At 49.0% G+C, this 20856-nt stretch overlaps 1 protein-coding gene across 1 annotated transcript in view; it reads right to left on the bottom strand.

Moving 5' to 3' along the window:
* SNTA1 (syntrophin alpha 1) overlaps positions 1–6052 on the bottom strand; it is a 62739-nt gene extending 56687 nt beyond the window's left edge. Inside the window, exons 1-2 of the mRNA XM_065414611.1 lie at positions 5785–6052; positions 498–683 (exon numbers count right to left, since the gene is read on the bottom strand). Coding sequence (XP_065270683.1) covers positions 498–683; positions 5785–6052 — 454 coding nt within the window. The remainder of the gene's footprint in view (positions 1–497; positions 684–5784) is intronic.
* Between the last annotated feature and the right edge of the window lie 14804 nt (positions 6053–20856).

Below are 20856 nucleotides of genomic sequence, written 5' to 3'. Positions count from 1 at the left end.
TGGCTCCGGTGGGCATCCCCCAGCAGGGAGCCTCAGCCCTGGCCCTCATGGCTTTGGCAAGGCTAAGCAGAACCCCCGATGGGTTCGGGATGGCAAAGGGGGCATGTAAACTTTCCTCAGCATTAAGAGTTTCCGAGTGGAAACTTCCTTCACCGTGGTCCATCATTTGGTCTCTCTGCCTTTGTTACCTGATTCAGGCATGGCCCAGCTGAGCCCCATATGCCCTGCATTTTGGACACTTCTGGCCCTTTCCAGGGCATCTGGAGGGGAACCCCCAGAGAACCCTCCGTGGCACCTCCCAGCACTGAACCTAGATGCATTGTGCAGAAATAAAAACAAACAGCAAATGCCATTTGGTAGCAGAATGGCCATTTTACAAGCCCAGCAGCACCTCTGCGGTGAGGGAATGGGGTCTGTATTTCAGCCATGGGAAAAGCACACACAGTCTTATTGGCAATGTTCGCCACATTCATACACAGGTCTGCTCTGGTACTTACCCTCCAAGACCACCTCCTTGCCAGTCTTCTTCAGTGCCTGCACTGCCTCATCGTGCGTCGCCTCTGAAAGGTCAGCCCCATTGACGGAGAGGATAGCGTCTCCTACATACAGCGCCTCTGTCTGATCTGCAGCCAGCCCCTTAAAGATCTTGGAAATCAAGATAGGCATTTTATTCTCTCGGCCGCCTGAAAAGAAAAGGAAAAAGGAAGTGGTTAGATACTATTTATATAGAGAAGGCGGAAAGTACTACTTAGATAGCATCCTGCTTAAACAAATCTGAGTGCCAATATATCAAGATTTAGCTCACTTTCCCCAGTAATGCATCACATTCGCAACCGCTGGTGTCATTTTTGGGTAGAAAATCATTTTTATTACTTTTATCATCGTGCAGAGGAGCATGAATCAGAGGAGGTAAGCATCTGACCCCACTTCCGCCCAGAGATCCTAGCAACTGTCCTTTTCTTGCTTGAATCTCAGAATATACATTCTGCCACATAGCTCATGGAAGAGAGTGTCCAGATACTGGCCCCCTTCTTGGAAATACAAGATTCCTCAATTTCGGTTTCAGCCAGTTGCTACATGTATGATTGATAGATAGATGGCTCTTAGTCTTAGCTCTGTGCAGCAGCAGCAGGACAGAGCAGCTCCTGCCACATGGATGAAGCATCTGTTAGTCTCCCAGCATTGATACTTGCTGCTTATTCCACCCCAGTCCAGGCCTGTCTGAGAGTTTCTAGAGGCTCTTCTGACTAGACATCAATAAAGTGAAATGCAAAAGAAAGGAAGCACAGATCTGCTCCCTACACGGCTATCTCACGTCCGGCTCTCATTAGCGTCTCTTTAGTGGAAATGCCACTGCTACCATGTCTGTGGATGACACCGAAATACGAAGTTTAACAAATACACAGGTGGCCTGGGTCAAACTGGGAAATGACCAAGAAAGTTTAGAGTACAGACGGCTGCAGGCATCAAAGAGCGACCCTGCTGGACTGCAAGAGCGCGCGTCTTGGACGTAGCTCTCAATCCCTAAGAGCCATGGGCTGAGCTCTTCCACCGTGAACAAAAGCCCAGCAGGAGCTGGAGGGGAAGAGAGGTTAAGGCCCTAGCCTGATACTTGGGACCCCGGATTAAATTCCCGACTCTGCAACAGGCTATGTGACCTTGGTCAAGTCACCTAGTTTCTCTCTGAGCCTCAGCTCCCCACCTGTACAATGGGGATAACAGTACCTCACAATGGGGTTGGGAGGGGAAATACATTTCAGTTTGTGAGGCACTCCAGCACTGCAATAAAGGAGGGGATTGGAAAGGGGCATTTCTGTGTTTGTTTGGTAAAACTTTTAAGGCACTCAAATCAACAGGATTAACTCAAAGTCAATGGGAGTTAGGTACCTACCTAACTTTGAGAATGTGGGCCTCGGCTCCTCTGGTGAGAAGTGTGGCAACAGTACCTAGCCAGATGGAGTAATAGTCTCCAGCTCTCCACTCTCCGAGCTGGAAGGAGAGGGGCTCAGGAAGCGTCACTGTCTTAGGAAGTAGTCTACAGCACGAAAAAGTGTGAGAACCACTGGGATAAACCTAGGTGTGTGCTTCCGGGGAGGCTGCTGGAGTTCCACTTGTTTCCTCGGAGAAATGGAAGCCACCTAGAGATTCCTGTCAGTGTTCATTCTTTTGGTAGGAAAGTCTGACGTTCAAATATGACATTTATTGCATTTGAATGGAAAAGTGTCACTTTGTAGTGCCTTCCCACCACGCCTTCTCCACCCTCCGAGGCGCTAATGGTCACCTTCACACCTGCATGACCAGCTGCACCGGTTTATGGCTCCCAGTTTGGATTTTTATTACTTTGCTTTTGCACGTGTCATTGCAAAAATGAAGCGTTAACTGAACGGAGTAACATTTCTCCTAGGAAGGAGCACCTTAGTGCTAATGAGGGCTGGGTGAGAATTTTTAGACAGAAATTTTTTTGCTGGAAAGTGCCTATTCATCGATACCGAATTGATTTGCGGATACCCTCAGTTTCAACAAAAAGGTTTCTCAGGTCCAGGATGGAAGAGAGCCAGTGAAACCCACCCCAGAATAGCCAAAGAGCTAAAATTCACTCTAAAATTCAGACAAGACACAGAAAAGGGAGCAGAGAAACGGTGGGACTGGAATAGAGGAAGGGAGGACAAAGGTTACAAAAACAAGGCCATGTTGATGCTCAAGATTTACAAAAATGCACATCTTGAAGGTTTTAGTGGCTTTTTATTACGATTATTAACTATCCCTAGCTCTTAAATAGCACTTATATATTTCATCAGTAGATTGAAGGCAAAAGGGGAGTCCCGTATCTGGGCAATGTAAAGGGATCAGAGCACGTTTCTGTGCAACACATGGTCTTTGCACGGTATGCTCCAGAAAGAAGCCCCTCCAGCAGTGGGGAAAGCATGAAGAAGAAGGCACAGAAGAATCAATTAGATCAGCCTAGTCGCTCTAAACAGATGCTGGTTATGCTACCGCTCCAGCAGCCACATTTTCCAAAGAGCTCATCTCCCATCTGGCAGCCAAATGAACTCTTGAGTATCTGGATCTAGAGGTCCACATTTTTTGCCACTGGTAGCATGAATAGGAACATTTCGGCAAGGACTCAGCCGAGGCAGAACAGGGGCAGAGCTCTAGACTTCACTGAACCAGACTGAGCTCTGTTAGTTTTGTGACTATATTGAAAGAAGTTCTGTTTTTAATTTGCTGTACGGACTTTATTGAACAAGGGCTTGTGGGATGCCTGGATAAAGAGTCCTCCCTCAAGAGACTGAACTCACAATGTGGGCCCAGTTCCATATTTCTATAATGAGGAATGAGGAATCTCCTCAGCATCCCCCCGCACCACCAACATTAAAAATCTGTAATTGGAAAAGATCAATATACGGTAACAGCTCTCTAAGGCTGGAGTCATCTCAACTGCAAAACAGAGAGAGGGAGAGGGGGATGTGGATTAAGAGCAAAACAGACACAAAAGAATCAGATTATTATTAGATGTACAGGCCACTTAAGTTAAAGACTTCTCTAAAGAAGGAAATGGGGGAATGGTGCATTTGGGCCAGTTGCTAGCTTTTTTCTGCTTTATTCAGCTCCCAGATGTGCCCTGTCCTTTCCTCTTCCCCAGCCCACGTAAATTCTAGAGGCAAGAACACCAACTCTTTAACATTTGAAAGAGACCGACCTGGCTCCTGCGTCGGTGGAAATGTGAACCACACCCAGTGTGTATTAATGGGCCAAAGCCAGCCTGGTAATAGACCAGTTTTCCAACATCTCCTCCTGTCAACCCTCTCTGAGTTCACTCAGATTCCCCACAAGGTGCATTATCTCTGCCTTGGATTTTGAAGGTCAAAGCTGCCTGTCTGCCAGGTGTGGCTTGTGAAGCATCAATTGTTAAAATAAACAACTGGGCCCTACAGCTGCAAGAAAATTATACCTTCACAGCCCCGTTCATTTTGTGCTAAAACTGTCTATTCCTCAGAGCTTCTTCCAGCCACTGTGCTGACTTCCTCTGAGCAGCAAAGTTGCACAAATGAGGTCGTTTGAGTTGTGCTGATCATGAGGATAGCAGTGCGTTTACAGTGCAGCCTTCACTGAGATTAATTCAGTAAGTGCGGTGGACTGCAGATTTTTATTTAGATATATTTTGGTAAGACTGATGGTATTTTGGAACAAAACTCTGTTGCAGGCTGCAGGCTAATGTGCAGGAATGCCAATAAAAGAACAGGAAAACACCCTTTCACATCAGTGACAGGACGATACAAATGCAATGCCAGTGCCTAGCCTGTGGGCAAATGCAAACAACCATCAGAATTCACAATTAAAAGACACCGAATATGACATGAACTAAATTATGTGGGACATAAGGGGAGAACAATTCTCAGCTCTTTTTACACTTTCATGGAATAATTTATTATAGAATAACTCCCTCCCCTCCCCATCCAGTTTAACCTTTCTGTTCAGTACCACCCAACCCTGCTTAGACACATTAGACCCACTCACTTTTTCTCAAAAACAACGCGGAGTCCGGTGGCACCTTAAAGACTAACATTTATTCGGGCATAAGCTTTCATGGGTAAAAACCCCCACTTCTTCAGAGGCATCACTTTTTCTGTATGCTCAGGCTAACCTAAGGTTAGGTAGGCACAGTGCAAGTGATGGGCAATTTCAGGTTCACAAACTGATCTCACGTGAAGAACAGGAGTACTTGTGGCACCTTAGAGACTAACAAATTTATTTGAGCATAAGCTTTTGTGAGCTAAAACCCACTTCATCGGATGCATGCAGTGGAAAATACAGTAGGAAGATATTGCATTCTAGATTTACAGCATGCACACACAGCACATGTAAACCTGCCAGCCTACAACTCTCATAAAAAAGCACTTTAAAGAAACCATGGCTCCAATCCTGCAAAGGTTTATGCACATGTTTAACTTCATGCACTGTGAGTAGTCCACTTGGCTTCCATGGTGTTGCTCACCACATGGACATTGAGTATGTATGTAAGTCTTTGCAGGAGCAGTGCCAAGTTATAGTTGTATGTAAAGGTAACATTTTAACTGGGAGCTGATGCAGCCTGTGTAACTGATATAACAGACCTAAAAATACACTGCTAGAAGGCTGCAACTTTCAACCACTGCATATGACAGGGCTCTGTAAAATCATGACATTTGGAGTTTAGAAATTAAGGAGCAGAACCTGTCACTCTTGTCACTCCTCTGCATGGGTTACATTCCTACGGCCTAACCCTGAAAACACACACGTGAGCGACTTCACTCTGCTCCTCCGGGCAAGTGCAGGATGGGGGCCTCCGGTGGATTCGCTTGTCCATTTCCAACTTCCCCAACAGCCACAAGCGGCAGTGACAGGTTCCTTCCCGGCAGCTCAGCCGGAGCCGTGCTACGCGCCCCTCCAGCTCAGGGCGAGCGGGAGATGGGGGGCTGGGGCTGTGGCCACCCCCAGGGCATCCTCCCCAACCGCTTTAGCAAACACGGAGTTAGCACCCGGCCGCGCGCAGAAGTTGGTCAGGCACCAGCCAACTCCCCGAGGTGCCACAGGGCACCGGCCGCCTCCAGCTGTGCCTCGGCGCTGGGCGCTGCAAGGTGCCCACCAGGGAGAGCCCGGCAGTGCCGTCGCTGGGACCCTCGAGCCAAGCGGAAGGTTCAGCCCACGGGGCACGGACCCTGCTCTCCGGAGCAACGTGGACAGGGGGGCGAGCGCCCGAGGCCAGCAGCGGGGCGAGCCCTCGCCCTCTGCCGCGCCCCTCACCTTTGATGCTGATCCCGAGCCCCCCCACGTCCTGCTTCACGATCCGCACCGTGCGCTTCACGTTGGTGAGCGACTCGGGCACCTGGGCGCACGGCTCCCCGCCGTTCAGCTGCGCCGGGGCGGGCGGCGGCTCCTCGGCCCCCGCGCCCTTGCCGGGGCTCACGGTCAGGAAGTCTTCGGCCAGAGTGACCAGGACTCGCAGCCACTGCTCGCCCGGGGCTCGCAGCTCCAGCAGCCCGCTCTTCGGGGCTCTCCTGCCGGCCGCCATCTTCAGCGCATTCCTGGGATAGCTGCTGCTGCGCCGCCTCCCGCCTGCCAGGGGCCGGGGCGCACGGCGCGGAGCGGGGGCACCGGGCACTGAGCCACCCCCAGGGCGCCGCCCCCGGGCCCTCCCCCGGGAGGGACAGCGGGCTGCCGGGCACAGGGGCAGCGAGCCGCCGCCCCGCCCAGGGAGCCGCCCCCCGACAAGCCTCTCCTCTCCCCGGGGCGCACGGGGCTGCGGCGGACACATGGGCACCGCCCAGACCTTCCCCTCGGAGCCGCCTCTCAGCGCCCGCGGGCATCAGGGCAGGGACCTGCCCAGGAGCCGGGCGCAGGGATGGGGGCGCCAGCTGCGGAGCCGGGCCGGAATCTCGGCTGCGGGCCAGGAGGAGCCTTCGGTTCGCGGCAGAAGGGGCAGAGCTCCTAGCCGGGCCAGTGCCTGCCGGTCCCCAGGCTGGGGCGCCCTGCAGACTTTGGAGATCTCTTTCCCGGCCAGGAACAGCGGGGTTCATCCCTGATCCAAGGCAAGAGGCCCAGTTACTTCTCTTTCCCCAGCACATCAGATACACTTGCCCCCATCTTCCCTCTCCCTATGTTCCCTTCCCATCAGCATGTGGCCACTAGGGCTAGATGAAGAAATACCCAGCCCAGCTTGTCCAAATGTTGCAAATCAGTTAAGCAGACAAAGGATTGCCAGCTCTTCAGGGAGAGGGGTGGTCAGAGTAGGGGGCTGGGAATTAGGATTCCAAGGACCTCATGCCAGTTCTGCCTCTAGCTCCCAGTCCAGCCTTGGGCCAGTCACTTCAACACAGATCCTTAAAAATATGTAGGAAACACTATCCACTCCCACTGATTTCAGGGTACCTTAGGTGCTGTTGTCATAATTGGGCCAGCAAATTTACCTTAATTGTAAACTCAAATGTAAAAAGGAAGTGAAAGTTGATGGCAAGTATCAGAGGGGTAGCCGTAGCCGTGTTAGTCTGTATCCACAAAAACAGATTCCTCGTTGTTTTTGTGAAAGTTGATGGAGTGTCACAGTAACCTACGGCAATAAATGTCAATGGGAAAAGTTGCAAAAGGGAGACAAAAAAAACCTCAATACAAACCAAAAGGCCAACTAATATAGCTCAAGGACTGTATTAAACTCAAACCTAGTAAATAAGACAGTGTAAGACCAAAAAGCAATAAGCCAAAATTGGTGTGTCAAAAGTTAGGCCTATTGGTGAACAAAATAATAAAAGAATGGGCTATTCACCCAGCGCTCCCTTGGGGGGGCTTTTAAAAATGGAGACTTTGGGGAAACAATACAAACAGATGGAGGCTGTCGCAACGCTGGCAGATTGAGAGATGAGAGAAAGGCAAAAAATGAGCTCCACCATGACTGCCACCCCTCATGGTCACCTGGGACCCGGAACTTCTTCGTCCTAATCCTGAAGGATGTCCTGACCAGATGGGACCAGGGAGAGGAACCCAGTCCCAGATGACAACACCACCTCCAGCTGAATCCCAGCCAACACCTGGAATGGGAGACTGTCTCTCTTCCCCTGCCCCTATGTGTCCTTTTCCTTTCCCACCTTATTTCTTCTCTTTCCTGTCCCTCTCCTTTTTCCTTCTGTCTAATAAGTGTCTGGCTTCGTCGGCCAAGACTGCAACACTGCTGTAAGCCTGTGACCAAAAGAAGGCAGCTAAAAGCAATGATCTAAACAGCCCGATGCTGGTGCAAGTTTGCCAGGCCTCGGAGTGGCTAATAAGATTGTGTGCTGGGCCTCTGTTTCTCCAGCAGCAAGGTTGCAAGTGAAAGTCAACACCAGAGACAAAAGCTGTATTTTCTATCTTGGCTGTTCTTTTCTCTTCCCGTTTGTGTGTGTTTGTCTCCTTTTGTCTGTTATGAAACAGGATCGGACTTTAACAACAGCTGCAGCCCATCTTCACTAAGTTCTTCTCTGTTCCCCCAAAGGACATTTATTGCCATTTTTAACGCCATCTAAAAAACTCTGACACAAAGAGGATTTCCCTTCTACAAATTCTCCACAGATTAAAAAGAAAAAACAGCAACAAAAATGGTTAAAATAAAGCCTTATTTATATTTCAAATACTTTACGTGGTTTTCTTTTTTTCTATATCTCTAATAAAAGATTTAAAAAGTGTTTACTGGTGTTTTTGCCAGGGTAGGAAGCAGGCTAAGGTCTGTGTATATCAAACCCCAAACCTTGTCTGAAACTGTTTAATGTTGGACAGTGACTGGGTATATTAACACCTTTGGCCCATATATTCCATCTAAATTAATACAACAGTGCCTAAATACCTTTGAGGACCTCAGCCTTCCCCTCTTTGTGTGGTAGTTTCTCCATCTGTAAAATTAGGTTGATAATCACCTACCTCACTGGGATGTTATGGTTAATTCATTCATGTGTGTTCAGTGCTTTGAGGCCCTTGGACAGGAAACCCTAGGGACCAACCTTGTATTTAGAAAAATGCCATGTGCATGTGTTGGTCTGGCCACTTCTCCATGCCTGTCCCCAAGGTGTCTGTACATTGGAGGCCTGCCCCAAAGCATGGAGAGAAGAGAGAACTAGATGTGGAGGAGCAGAGATTTCCCTCTTCTTTGGATGCAAATAATTCTTGGCTCCACAGGAGAATCTGCAGGAATCATGAACTATGCCTGAACACAAACAGGAATATCAGTAGGATCCTATTGCTGCAAACTGTCCTCTCTGCCCCCTTAGCAGACCCATTTAACTGGAAAACAAAGCAGAATAAACTTGGGAAGTAGGAAGCCCAGGGTGTGACTGTATCTGGCTTTTGTGTCTTCCATAAAACTGTGTGAGAACTGGAGAAATCTCTGGACAAGAATCCCACAGAGACTGTATAAACCCAGGGTGCATTTAAAGCCAACCACCTTTGCAAAAGGTGCAGTGAACATGTAGGGGGGAAATGATTCTGAGAGAGCCAAAGCGATAGCCTCAAGTGGTCCTGCCAAACAGCCATAGTTCCCTGCCATAGTGCTGCTCACTAGGTGTTCTCTGAACATCTAACCCTAACCAGGCCAGGAACCACTTGCTGCAGTGAGCAATGTGGTGGCAAGTGTACTTTTAACAAAGAGCAGTAGCAGGTGTGACTTCTGGGTGGGACAGACGGTAGGTAACTGATTTCCCTTCCTGTGCCGCCAGGTAGAAAACCACTCCCAGTCAGGGCTCGGGGTGCACAGATGGATAAAATATCAGAAAGGAGAGGGCGTCTTCTGGTAAGAGAGAATTACATATCATGGGCCATATTTTCAAACAGTTCAGCTCCCATTTAGGCACCAAAGTGACCAGATTTTTATTTTAAAGGGTGCAGCTTGGTTGTTGAGCAATTTTGAAAATCTGGCTGTTATGTAGGTGCCCAAATAGGAATACCCCCCCACCCCACCCCCACCGGGTAAGGCAGGGATGCCCCCCATATAGGACTTTTTCCGAGTGCATTGTTGCATGTAGTGTCTAGATCAGCGGTTCTCAAACTTTGGGTCGGGACCCTGTTTTAATGGGGTTGCCAGGACTGGCGTTAGACTTGCTGGGGCCCAGGGCTTCAGCCCTGGGTGGTGGGGCTCAATCTACAGCTTCAGCCTTGGGCAGCGGCGCTCTGGTTACAGGCCCCCTGCCCGGGCCTGAAGCCCTTCAGCTCCAGGTTGGTCCCCCTGCCCGTGGCAGCGGGGCTCGGGCAGGCTCAGGCTTCGGTCCCCCATCGTGGGGTCATGTTGTAATTTTTGTTGTCAAAAGGCGGTTGTAGTACAATGAAGTTTGAGAACCCCTGGTCTAGATTTACTCTATTTCAACCACAAGTTATGGATATGGGGAAAGCAGTGGACATGATATATCTTGACTTTAGCAAAGCTGTTGATACAGTCTCTCACAGTATTCTTGCCAGCAAGTTAAAGAAGTATGGATTGGATGAATGGACTATAAGGTGGATAGAAAGCTAGCTAGATTGTCGGGCTCAACAGGTAGTGATCAATGGCTCGATGTCTAGTTGGCAGCCGGTATCAAGCGGAGTACCCCAGGGGTCGGTCCTGGGGCCGGTTTTGTTCAACATCTTTATTAATTATCTGGATGATGGGATAGGACGGAAGAATCCCATGTACCACTACAGGCTGGGGACTGACTGGCTTAGCAGCAGTTCTGCAGAAAAGGACTGGGGATTACAGTGGATGAGAAGCTGGATATGAGTCAACAGTGTGCCCTTGTTGCCAAGAAGGCTAACGGCATATTGGGCTGCATTAGTAGAAGCATTGCCAGCAGATCGAGGGAAGTGATTATTCCCCTCTATTCGGCACTGGTGAGGCCACCTCTGGAGTACTGCATCCAGTTTTGGGGCCCCCACTACAGAAAGGATGTGGACAAATTGGAGAGAATCCAGCAGAGGGCAACAAAAATGATTAGGGGGCTGGGGCACATGACTTATGAGGAAAGGCTGAGGGAACTGGACTTGTTTAGTCTGCAGAAGAGAAGAGTGAGGGGGGATTTGATAGCTGCTTTCAACTACCTGAAGGGGGTTTCCAAAGAGGATGGAGCTTGGCTGTTCTCAGTGGTGGCAGATGACAGAACAAGGAGCAATGGTCTCAAGTTGCAGTGGGGGAGGTGTAGGTTGGATATTAGGAAAAACTATTTCACTGGGAGGGTGGTGAAGCACTGGAATGGGTTACCTAGGGAGGTGGTGGAATCTCTGTCCTTAGAGGTTTTAAGGCCCGGCTTGACAAAGCCCTGGCTGGGATAATTTAGTTGGTGTTGGTCTTGCTTTGAGGAGGGGGTTGGACTAGCTGACCTCCTGAGGTCTCTTCAAACCCTAATCTTCTATGATTCTATGATCAATGCAGGAATGACTGGGTGAAATTCATTGGCCTGTGTTATGCAGGGGGTATCCTAGATAATCACAGTGGTCCCTTCCAGCCTTAAAATTGATGACTCTATTAATGATGTTGTATCAGAACAAAAGACAAGTTTGGAGGTGTGAGTATAAATTCATGAAGTCTCGTTAGTCTGTGTTATGATTTGTTTATGTAGAAAAAATATTCTATGGAGATCTTATTCTTCACGTCCATTCATCAAAAAAACCAATGCTGTGAAGTGTTGCCAGCACGGAATGACCACTATGCTTCACCCTAGAGGTGGCTGCATTTCAGTGACCAGTTTTAAATCTGAACATTAAAATGTGAACAAGGAAGCCCCTTTTTAATTAAATGTTATTGGCCCTGATCCTGCAATGAGAGCCATGCTGGTGAGCCTCTAAGCCCCTGCAGAGCTCTGTTGATTGACAAGTGGTCAAGGTCTCTCTGCATGGATCCAGTTGCAGAATCAAGTCCTTATTATGTACCAGTTTTCTCTGTAATGACTTTGGGATGGACATCTCTGAATAATGCCAGGAACAACCCCTGGGACTGTGGGTAACTTTGCTCCTGTTAGAGGCAGGATAAAATAAAGAGGAATGTCTTAGAGAAATTCAAGGATTTCTCTTGTTGATTGGCTTGATATAAGGTCTCCGAAGAGACACAATGTGTTGTTATCTCTGATGAATTTTCTTTTTAATTGTGTTTTGCTGAGATCTTAGAGTGACAGCAATTAGAAAATACCTCTTAGCTTATCCACTGTATTTCCGGTCTATGCAAAGAAAAAATTGTTTGTATTTTCCACCAAAATTTTTGAAAGAAATGAGAAAAAAGCTTCAAAACTTTTTGTGAAAATGTTCCAGGTTTTTGCAGAAAAACAGAAAATTCAAAAACGGATGATTTCATTGAAGAAAACTGGAAAGTTAAAAATGAAACAAGATTTTCATTTAGATAAAACAGCAATTTTTTTGTTAAAAAAAGTGTTGATGGAAATTTTCTACAGCTCTACTAGCAACTTAGGTTATAAGTTCCTTGGGACAGGGACAGTTTTTGTTGTGTGTGTGTGTATAGCACAGAGCACAATGTAGTTTTGCTATCAGAACCCAAGTCAGTGTGTTGCGGCTGGATCCCCGCTGACCCAGTGGTGGAACCCTCCACCACTGTTAGGACGCTGGGCTGTGACTCAGTGGAGTAGGGTGGGCCTGGGTCCCCCTACCCCCTCCGCCAACTTGACCCTCGGGTGGCAGCCGCCCCACCTACATTGAACCAAAGTCTGGTTTCCCTGGGCTACTTCCTACCAGTGTCCCAGTGAGGGGTTCCGTAGTCCATGGGTCCTCTGTCTCCTCAGGATACATGGGGGACGGCAGTCCTGGCAACTCCTCTCCAAGGTCAGTCTCCTTTGGGGGCAGGGCATTACTCGGTGCAGGTTCAGCTCCAGAGTTCTGCAGCGAGCTGAAGACATCCATCTCCTTCTCTGCTCAACTGAGCTGCAGGGCCCTCCCTTTATACTTCCTGTCCCACCCCGGTACCTCTGGCGAGGGGGACGGGGTGGGTTTGTCTCCACCTACCAGGAGTAGTGTAATGGTCCCTCACTCTCAAGTCCAGAGGGAGGCCACCCCATCTCACTACAGTGGACATGGTGTTTCCAAGCCGCACTTGAGCATCCACACTGCATTGTCAACCTGAGTTTACAATTGCTGGACCCAGGCCTCACAACCTGTGTTAACATGTTCATACTGCACTGTGCAGGTCTTCTGACTCAGGTCTGTGGCTTGAGCTTTGTCAACACTGCAAAGTAACAGGACTTGGACCTAAGTCACAGAGACACAGGCACAGACCCCTTCCACTTCTGGGTGAGTCCTAGGATCTGGGTCCTGTTGCTTACCTGAGTCAGACAAATTTGTGTTAGGGTTGCCAATTTTGGTTGGAGGTATTCCTGGAGAACATAAGAATGGCCATATTGGGTCAGATCAAAGGTCCATCTAGCCCAGTATCCTGTCTTCTGACAGTGGCCAATGCCAGGTGTTTCAGAGGGAATGAACAGAGCAGGTAATCATCAAGTGATCCATCCCCTGTGGCCCATTCTGAGCTTCTGGCAAATAGAGACTCGGGACACCATCCCTGCCATGTGGAGGTTTCATCACATGACATAATCTTTAATTTAAGATTAATCTTTAATTCCTGGAGACTCCAGGACAATGCTGGGGAGTTGGCAACCGTAATTTGTGTGTGGATGGTAGGGGAGTTTGGGCTCAAACCTGAGCCTGAGCCCAGGTTTACAATGCACTGTAGACATACCAAGTGGGATTGTGTCTGTTTACATGGGGGCTGAATTTGGCCTTTTTGTCCAAAAGCTCAGGCAGGGATTTTTTCCCCCTTTAATTTATGTCCCAGTTGTGCTGTTAGCATTCAAAATATTCACTCTTTTAGCCAGCTGGCTAGGATCGGTGGCTTGAATTAATTATTTCATTCCTTCCCATAGCTGTTCTCATTATTTTCAAGAGCACTGAATCTTTAAGGCCACATCCAAGCAGCTGTTTCACTCTTTTGCGGACAGTGCTGTTGCCTCAAACAGGAGGAGTCATAAGCACCTCTTTACTGTTGCATAATGTCATGAGGAGTTCTTTCCCCTGCTTTCTTGGCCTTCCCTTTGCCTGGCAGCAGAGATGCCAGTGTTAAAGGACTAATATGCCCTTTATGGAAGGAAATATTTGGACTTTTGCAGCACCACAAGGGCAAAGTTCTGGCTCTCTTTTCCCTCTCTCTAACACTCAGGTGGATAAGGCAGCAGCTGCTATCAGAGCTAGGGTCAGAGCATATCCCAGGTTTGGCTGGGAGTTTGCACTCCATGGAATAACTGCCACTGCTGTCTTCCCCACAAACACACACGAGTTTTGACAGGCTCATATGCACCTATAAGCCATGCTGCCACCCCTCCCCCAGCAGCAGCTTGCTTCTAATCAAAAGAAGGATTTATTCACCCTTGAGTAATGACGTTTTCATAAACTCCACCGAGACAAACAGGGAGCTGTTCTGCCCTCAGATGAGATTGCTCCATGTCTGCAGACATTATTGTCATGTTCTGTTCCCATCACTCCCCGCCCCCACCATTAAATCTTTCCCAGACTCTAGCTCAGTTAGGTTTTAGTCAATTTTTGCACATCTGTGTTAGCACTGAAACATTTACACGTCCGAGGATATGCAAGACCCATGGCACACATGACACTTTGTTGCATAAGCCTTGCTCACAGAATCACAGTGGCTGCAGGTGGAAAAGACCTGTTAGTGCATCCGGCCCATCCCTTGCCCAGTGCAGCATAGTTCCCAACAGGGAACTTGTCATCGTGTCCTCATATGGGTAGAAAGATTGTCTCATGGAAACCTGCCCTCCCACTCAAGATCACATGCACCACCCTTTCTCCCATTTGCAATAACGTAACAACCCTGTGGCAACCGTACCAATTGTTTGTGTGGGAAAGTAACATAAGGAAAGTTTCCCAGGTGAGTTAGCTTCTTCTAATGCAACTTAGGAGCTGGTAACAAGAACCCTAATTCAGCAAAGTGCTTAAACAAATGCACACCTTGCAGTGCAGGCTTGAGTGGGGGAGCCGAAAGGGCTGATAATAGAAACTACCATTGATATGACACCATTTGTCCAAAAATCCCAAAGCACTCACTGTACAAAGCATATGTCAAGGATCGCTTCACCCTTTCACTAAAATGCAGCCACTTCTGGGGTGGAAAGTAGCAGCTCTTTGTCAGTGTACAGCAACATTATACAGTAGCTCAGGTCAGAAAATGAAGAGCACTTGCCTCCAGTTGACAATGGAATTTTTAGAGGCAGAGTTTAATTACCTAATTGGACCTCAAGAGTCAGAAGTAGGATGCTTGTCGAAAGTGCCGATGAATTTTTAATGGTCGCATGTGGTCAGGGCTAAACCCTGCACCGATATGACCTAGAACAAGATACAGAAGGGTAGATGGGAGCTCGATAGACAGCGAGCAAAGTCATCCTGCCTCTGCTGCTGTACAGTCATGGCTAGAGTCTCTGGATTTTGCAGGCAAAGTAACACCAGGACAAGCATTTTTACAATTGCCTCTCACTGGCTACCAGGGTAGTACAGCGTAACAGCAGCCCCGTCTCATTACTGACAGAGGAGACAGCGAAGGGATTGCTAGGGTGGGACCTTCCAGTCCCAGGTCAGTGAGGCCTTGCTGTGGAAATGCGTTTTTGAGATTCACGCAGCTGCTGCGTGCTAACAGCTAACTCTAGCTCACGTGGCAGCAGGGGCATGAACTGTATTGGGGCTGAGAGTTCTGGGCTGCATCCCCACTGGTGTTTGGCTTCTGCTGGGGATGAAGCCTGGGTCACAGAATCATAGAATCATAGAATACCAGGGTTGGAAGGGACCTCAGGAGGTCATCTAGTCCAACCCCCTGCTCAAAGAAGGACCAATTCCCAACTAAAGCATCCCAGCCAGGGCTTTGTCAAGCCTGACCTTAAAAACCTCTAAGGCAGGAGATTCCACCACCACCCTAGGTAACCCATTCCAGTGCTTCACCACCCTTCTAGTGAAAAAGATTTTCCTAATATCCAACCTAAACCTCCCCCACTGCAACTTGAGACCATTACTCCTTGTTCTGTCATCTGCTACCACTGAGAACAGTCTAGATCCATCCTCTTTGGAACCCCCTTTTAGGTAGTTGAAAGCAGCTATCAAATCCCCCCTCATTCTTCTCTTCTGCAGACTAAACAATCCCAGTTCCCTCAGCCTCTCCTCATAAGTCATGTGCTCCAGCCCCCTAATCATTTTTGTTGCCCTTCACTGGACTCTTTCCAATTTTTCCAGTGTGGGGCCCAAAACTGGACACAGTACTCCAGATGAGGCCCCACCAATGTCGAATAGAGTGTGGGGCCCAAACTCTATTCTTGTAGTGTGGGGCCCAAAACTGGACACAGTACTCCAGATGAGGCCCCACCAATGTCAAATAGAGGAGAATGATCACGTCCCTCGATCTGCTGGCAATGCCCCTACTTATACAGGCCAAAATGCCGTTAGCCTTCTTGGCAACAGGGGCACACTGTTGACTCATATCCAGCTTCTCGTCCACTGTAATCCCTAGGTCCTTTTCTGCAGAACTGCTGCCTAGCCATTCGGTCCCTAGTCTGCAGCGGTGCATGGGATTCTTCCGTCCTAAGTGCAGGACTCTGCACTTGTCCTTGTTGAACCTCATCAGGTTTCTTTTGGCCCAATCCTCTAATTTGTCTAGGTCCCTCTGTATCCTATCCCTACCCTCCAGCGTATCTACCACTCCTCCCAGTTTAGTGTCATCTGCAAACTTGCTGAGAGTGCAGTCACGCCATCCTCCAGATCATTAATGAAGATATTGAACAAAACCGGCCCCAGAACCGACCCTTGGGGCACTCCGCTTAATACCGGCTGCCAACTAGACATGGAGCCGTTGATCACTACCCGTTGAGCCCGACAATCTAGCCAGCTTTCTATCCACCTTATAGTCCATTCATCCAACTTATACTTCTTTAACTTGCTGGCAAGAACACTGTGGGAGACCGTATCAAAAGCTTTGCTAAAGTCAAGGAATAACACATCCACTGCTTTCCCCTCATCCACAGACCCAGTTATCGCCTCATAGAAGGCAATTAGGTTAGTCAGGCACGACTTGCCCTTGGTGAATCCATGCTGACTGTTCCTGATCACTTTCCTCTCCTCTAAGTGCTTCAGAATTGATTCCTTGAGGACCAAAGGGAGTTAGGCGCCCAGCTCCCTCTGAGAATGTAGGCTGAAGAGCCCAGTCTCTCTGAGGCTGATCTGCCTTTGGAAAAGCCCTGTGTGCAAAAAGCTCCTCCTAGCAGCAGCCACACCAGTGTTCTGGGTACGAACAACTGTGCTGTCAAGACTCCCAGAGACTCCTTTCAAGGCTTATTTTCCTCCCCAGGGTGAGTCTGGGCTGACATTTCCTCTCCCTGTCACTACTAGATAGTGTCATTGTAAACAAGTCCTTATCTCCCCCCCCCCCCCCCCCCACAACTTCACCTCCTAGCAGATATTATTAGACTCAGCTCATTGCGGGGCTCTTGGCATGGAGAGGAGCTGTAGTGAAGCCCAGGGGTCTATTTATAGAGGTGTGATTAGACGTTTTGTTCAAGTCGCATTAATTAAATTAATCACCACCGAAGCAAAATAAGAGCCCAACAAAGCTCGTGCTCAGAGAGTGGAATAACATTCCCTACCTGCGGGGATTCAGATAACAATATACAGGGCTTTGTGCATGCAAAGAGCAATTCATCCTCAGCACACAGCTGAGCGTTCCTGGGCCCTCCTGTCTGCCCCAAGCAAATGCACTGGAATCCGAGAGGCCCAGATAAGCACAAGAGAATGGGGTCTGTTACTGGAAGCACAGGACGGGGGCGATTAGTATGAGGAGGGTGCAGAGAAGGATTCACGTCCGCAGGTCTGTGGGTTTGGCTCCAGGGTTCAGCCCCAGTAGTGCCTGGGTGTAGCAAACCACAGGATCCACCACTAAGCACACTGAACAGCGTGCCCGTCTCGGCTTGGCCTTAAACAGGAAGCAAGCAGCTCCTGGCTATCAGGTGATGGGTGAAATGCTGACACCCTCTCTCTCTCATCATGACCCCAGCTTGACCTTGGCTCCACTTTATGGTCTGCACCAGTGCGGCCAGTGCAGTTGCTAAGCCAGGGCTATTCCTGAGCACAGGCAGGCCTACGGGCTGATTGCGGGATGTGCTTAGCTCTTCCAGCAAAGGGGACTATGGCTCTGATCCTGCTGCCACTAAAGCCAGTGACAATATTCCCATTAACACCAGTGGTGCAGTATCAAGCCATGTAAAAATGCTGAACTGGATGGCTAGGAAAATAGACAAAGTGATTTAGAATTTCAATAAACATTCAACTGACTTAGGGTTACCGATTTCATGTTCCCAAATAGAGGACACTGCCAGGGGGTGGAAGGGGAGGAATACAGTTTCTACTGTACAGTTTCTTTCTACTTTGAATATCTAACATTTATAAATAATAAGTGTAATGGCCTCAAAATTTTATATAGAAATCAAATTTAAATGTATCTTCTTACATGCCGTCAGTCCTTTCCTACTGTGCTTCTTCCAGTTGTTTGTGCCCATGCATATTTCTCTGTAGAGCATATCTTTCTCAGCAGTGGTTGATTGCTCATTAAGTAGCCATGAAAGTCTTTTCAAGATGTTTGCCTGAAGTTGCACTGTACAAGCAGGATCCCTTTCAGCGACTCAACAGTCAATACCAGACCACCCTTACTTTTGCTCTGCTGCTGATGGCGATGCTGCCTTCAGAGCTGGGCGCCCGGCCAGCAGCCGCCGCTCTCTGGCTGCCGCACCGCCAGCAGCAACACAGAGGTAATTGTGGCAAACCAGTAAATACACACACCACTATTAGGCCACACCGGGAATTGCAGTTGTAGCAAAATCGATGTTGGAAAAAGGACAAGCAAGGAAAAATCACAGACATTTGTTCATATTTCAAAGATCCGCCCGGATGGAGATTGGAGGACCAAAAGAGAGGTTATGTTTGGGAAAACCCAGACATATGGTAACCGTAAACTGATTGCTTGGTTCATCCTGTGTTATACCGGAAGTCAGACTAGATGGCCCCTTCAGGCCTTAAATTTGATTACATCTATGAATCTATTAATTTGGACAGAACTTGGTTTCCTTTTGAGGATAATTTGTGCTCGTAAAGAGTTTTCTCCCTCCCGAATTAGTTTCTCCTTGTACTGGATGCTGCAATGAAGTCATTGATGTCACAGAGACAGCGTGATGGCATCAGTGCAGGGCGACATTCGTCAAAGACGAGGAGATCAAAGACGAGGAGATCGGATAGTGAGAAGATAAGCCTGTGAGTGCAACTAGCCTTTGTAATGGAAAGAGCTGAGTGATGCAACATTTCATTGTTTATTTTCTATTTGTGAATTACCCATTATCGGATCATGACATTGTAAGATTCATTTGCTATTCAAATGTAGCTGTTAATTTCACCAGCGAATAATTCTTGGCCTGCATGTCATTCAAACGTCACATATTAAAATCAAATATGCAATTCGGACTGTAATTAGGACATGATCCAAAACCCATTGATATCAGTGGAAAGATTCCCATTGACTTAAATCAAGCCCTTATGTAATTTAGGTGACCTCAGTTACATGAGTTAGTTACAATAAGTTAGTGTATAAACTGCAAATTGTAAAATCCACTGTCTTGTTTGTCGTGTGTGCTGCAGGGCTGGTGCAAGGATATTTTGAGCCCTAGGCGAAACTTCCAGCTTGCGCCCCCCCCCCCGCCCCTTCCCCTCCCTCCCGGAGCATCGCTTATTATAAACTTTCAAAAATGAATACAGTGGAGACACATCTTACGCGGGGGTTAGGTTCTAAGGTCAGCGCGTAAGAGGAAAATCGTGTATGGTGAAAATTACCATAAAGTACAGTACACACAGTATACACTAGAACAGGGGTCCTCAACCTATGGCACGCATGCCAAAGGTGGCACACAAGCTGATTTTTTTTTTAATGGCAGGCTGCGGGTCCCGGCCACTGCTGAGCTCACTGCCGGCCTGGGGTTCCATTCACTCAGCCATCAGCGGGCTGAGCGGGGCCGGCAGTAGGCTGAGCAGGCCGGTGGCCCCGCTCAGCCCGCTGCCAGCCGGGGTCCCAGCCGGCAGCTCTGTTCAGCCTCCTGCCGGCCTGGATGAACGAACCCCAGGCAGGCAGCTGGCTGAGGGGGGCCGGCGGCCGGGATCCCGGCAGCCGGGATCCCAGCTGCCAGGAACCGGTCTGGGGTCCCAGCCGCCGGCCCTGCTCAGCCCGCTGATGGTCTGGGGTTCTGTTCACCCAGGCCAGCAGGGGGCTGAGCGGGGCCGGCGGCTGAGACCCTGGCTGGCAAGGGGCTGGCAGCTGGAACCCCAGACCATCAGCAGGCTGAGCGGGGCCGGCGACTGGGCCCCCAGACCGACAGTGGGCTGAGCTGCTCAGCCCGCTGCCGGTCTGGGGTTCCATCTGCCGGCTCCTGCCAGCCGGGGTCCCAGCTGTCGGCCCTGCTCAGCCCACTGAGCCTGCTGCCAGCCGGGGTCCCAGCCGCCGGCTCCACTCAGCCTCCTGCTGGCCTGGGTGAACAGAACCCCAGGCCAGCAGGAGGCTGAGGGAGACCGGCGACTGGGACCCCGACTGGCAAGGGGCCGGCAGCCAGAACCCCAGATAGACCGGCAGCGGGCTGAGCGGGGCTGGCGGCTGGGACCCTGGCTGGCAGGAGCCGGCAGATGGAACCCCAGCCAAACCACTTTTTGGCACCCCCAAATCTTGGCACCCTAGGCGGCCGCCTAGTTCGCCTAGTGGTTACACCGGCCCTGGTGTGCTGTGCTGATTGGATGGAGCATGTGGCTCAAGCAGAGAGCAGAAAGTATTACATGACATGCAACTAGCAAACTGCGAATTTTACAATCCATTAAAAAATTCGGAAATTCGCTTCTTGCAGGTATTTGAGCACTCAAGCTTAAAATGGGTGAGTATTTGCTCTCTTAAAGTACAAGCCTACTAGTGCACATGGAAAGTGAGCACAAAAGTGTCACAAAGACAGATGAATCAAAATCTGCTTTTGAATTTGCATATATATGGGGTGTGGGGGCAGGTTCTTAGTGCTAGTAATGGAACATGGAAAGAAGAATGCTGAAATTGTTTACTTTTAAGCTTCATTTATGTGTTTTAGTCAGAGATATTTGTAATGATCAGTGCAGACAGCACCTTCACCAGTGGGTGGGGCATATCCTTATCTTAGTGCTAAATTGTTGTCTTGTATGTCATTATGTTGTTGATCTGACCTGGGCGGTCAGCAGCAAGGTTAGTCCTGCCTGTGTGCACAGAAGTTGGATACTTGCAATGGCCCAATA

This window comes from Emys orbicularis, chromosome 12 (genome assembly GCF_028017835.1).
Source record: "Emys orbicularis isolate rEmyOrb1 chromosome 12, rEmyOrb1.hap1, whole genome shotgun sequence".
Lineage (NCBI taxonomy): Eukaryota > Metazoa > Chordata > Testudines > Emydidae > Emys > Emys orbicularis.
Note: the sequence above shows the minus strand (reverse complement) of the source record. Positions and strands in the feature narration are given on the sequence as shown.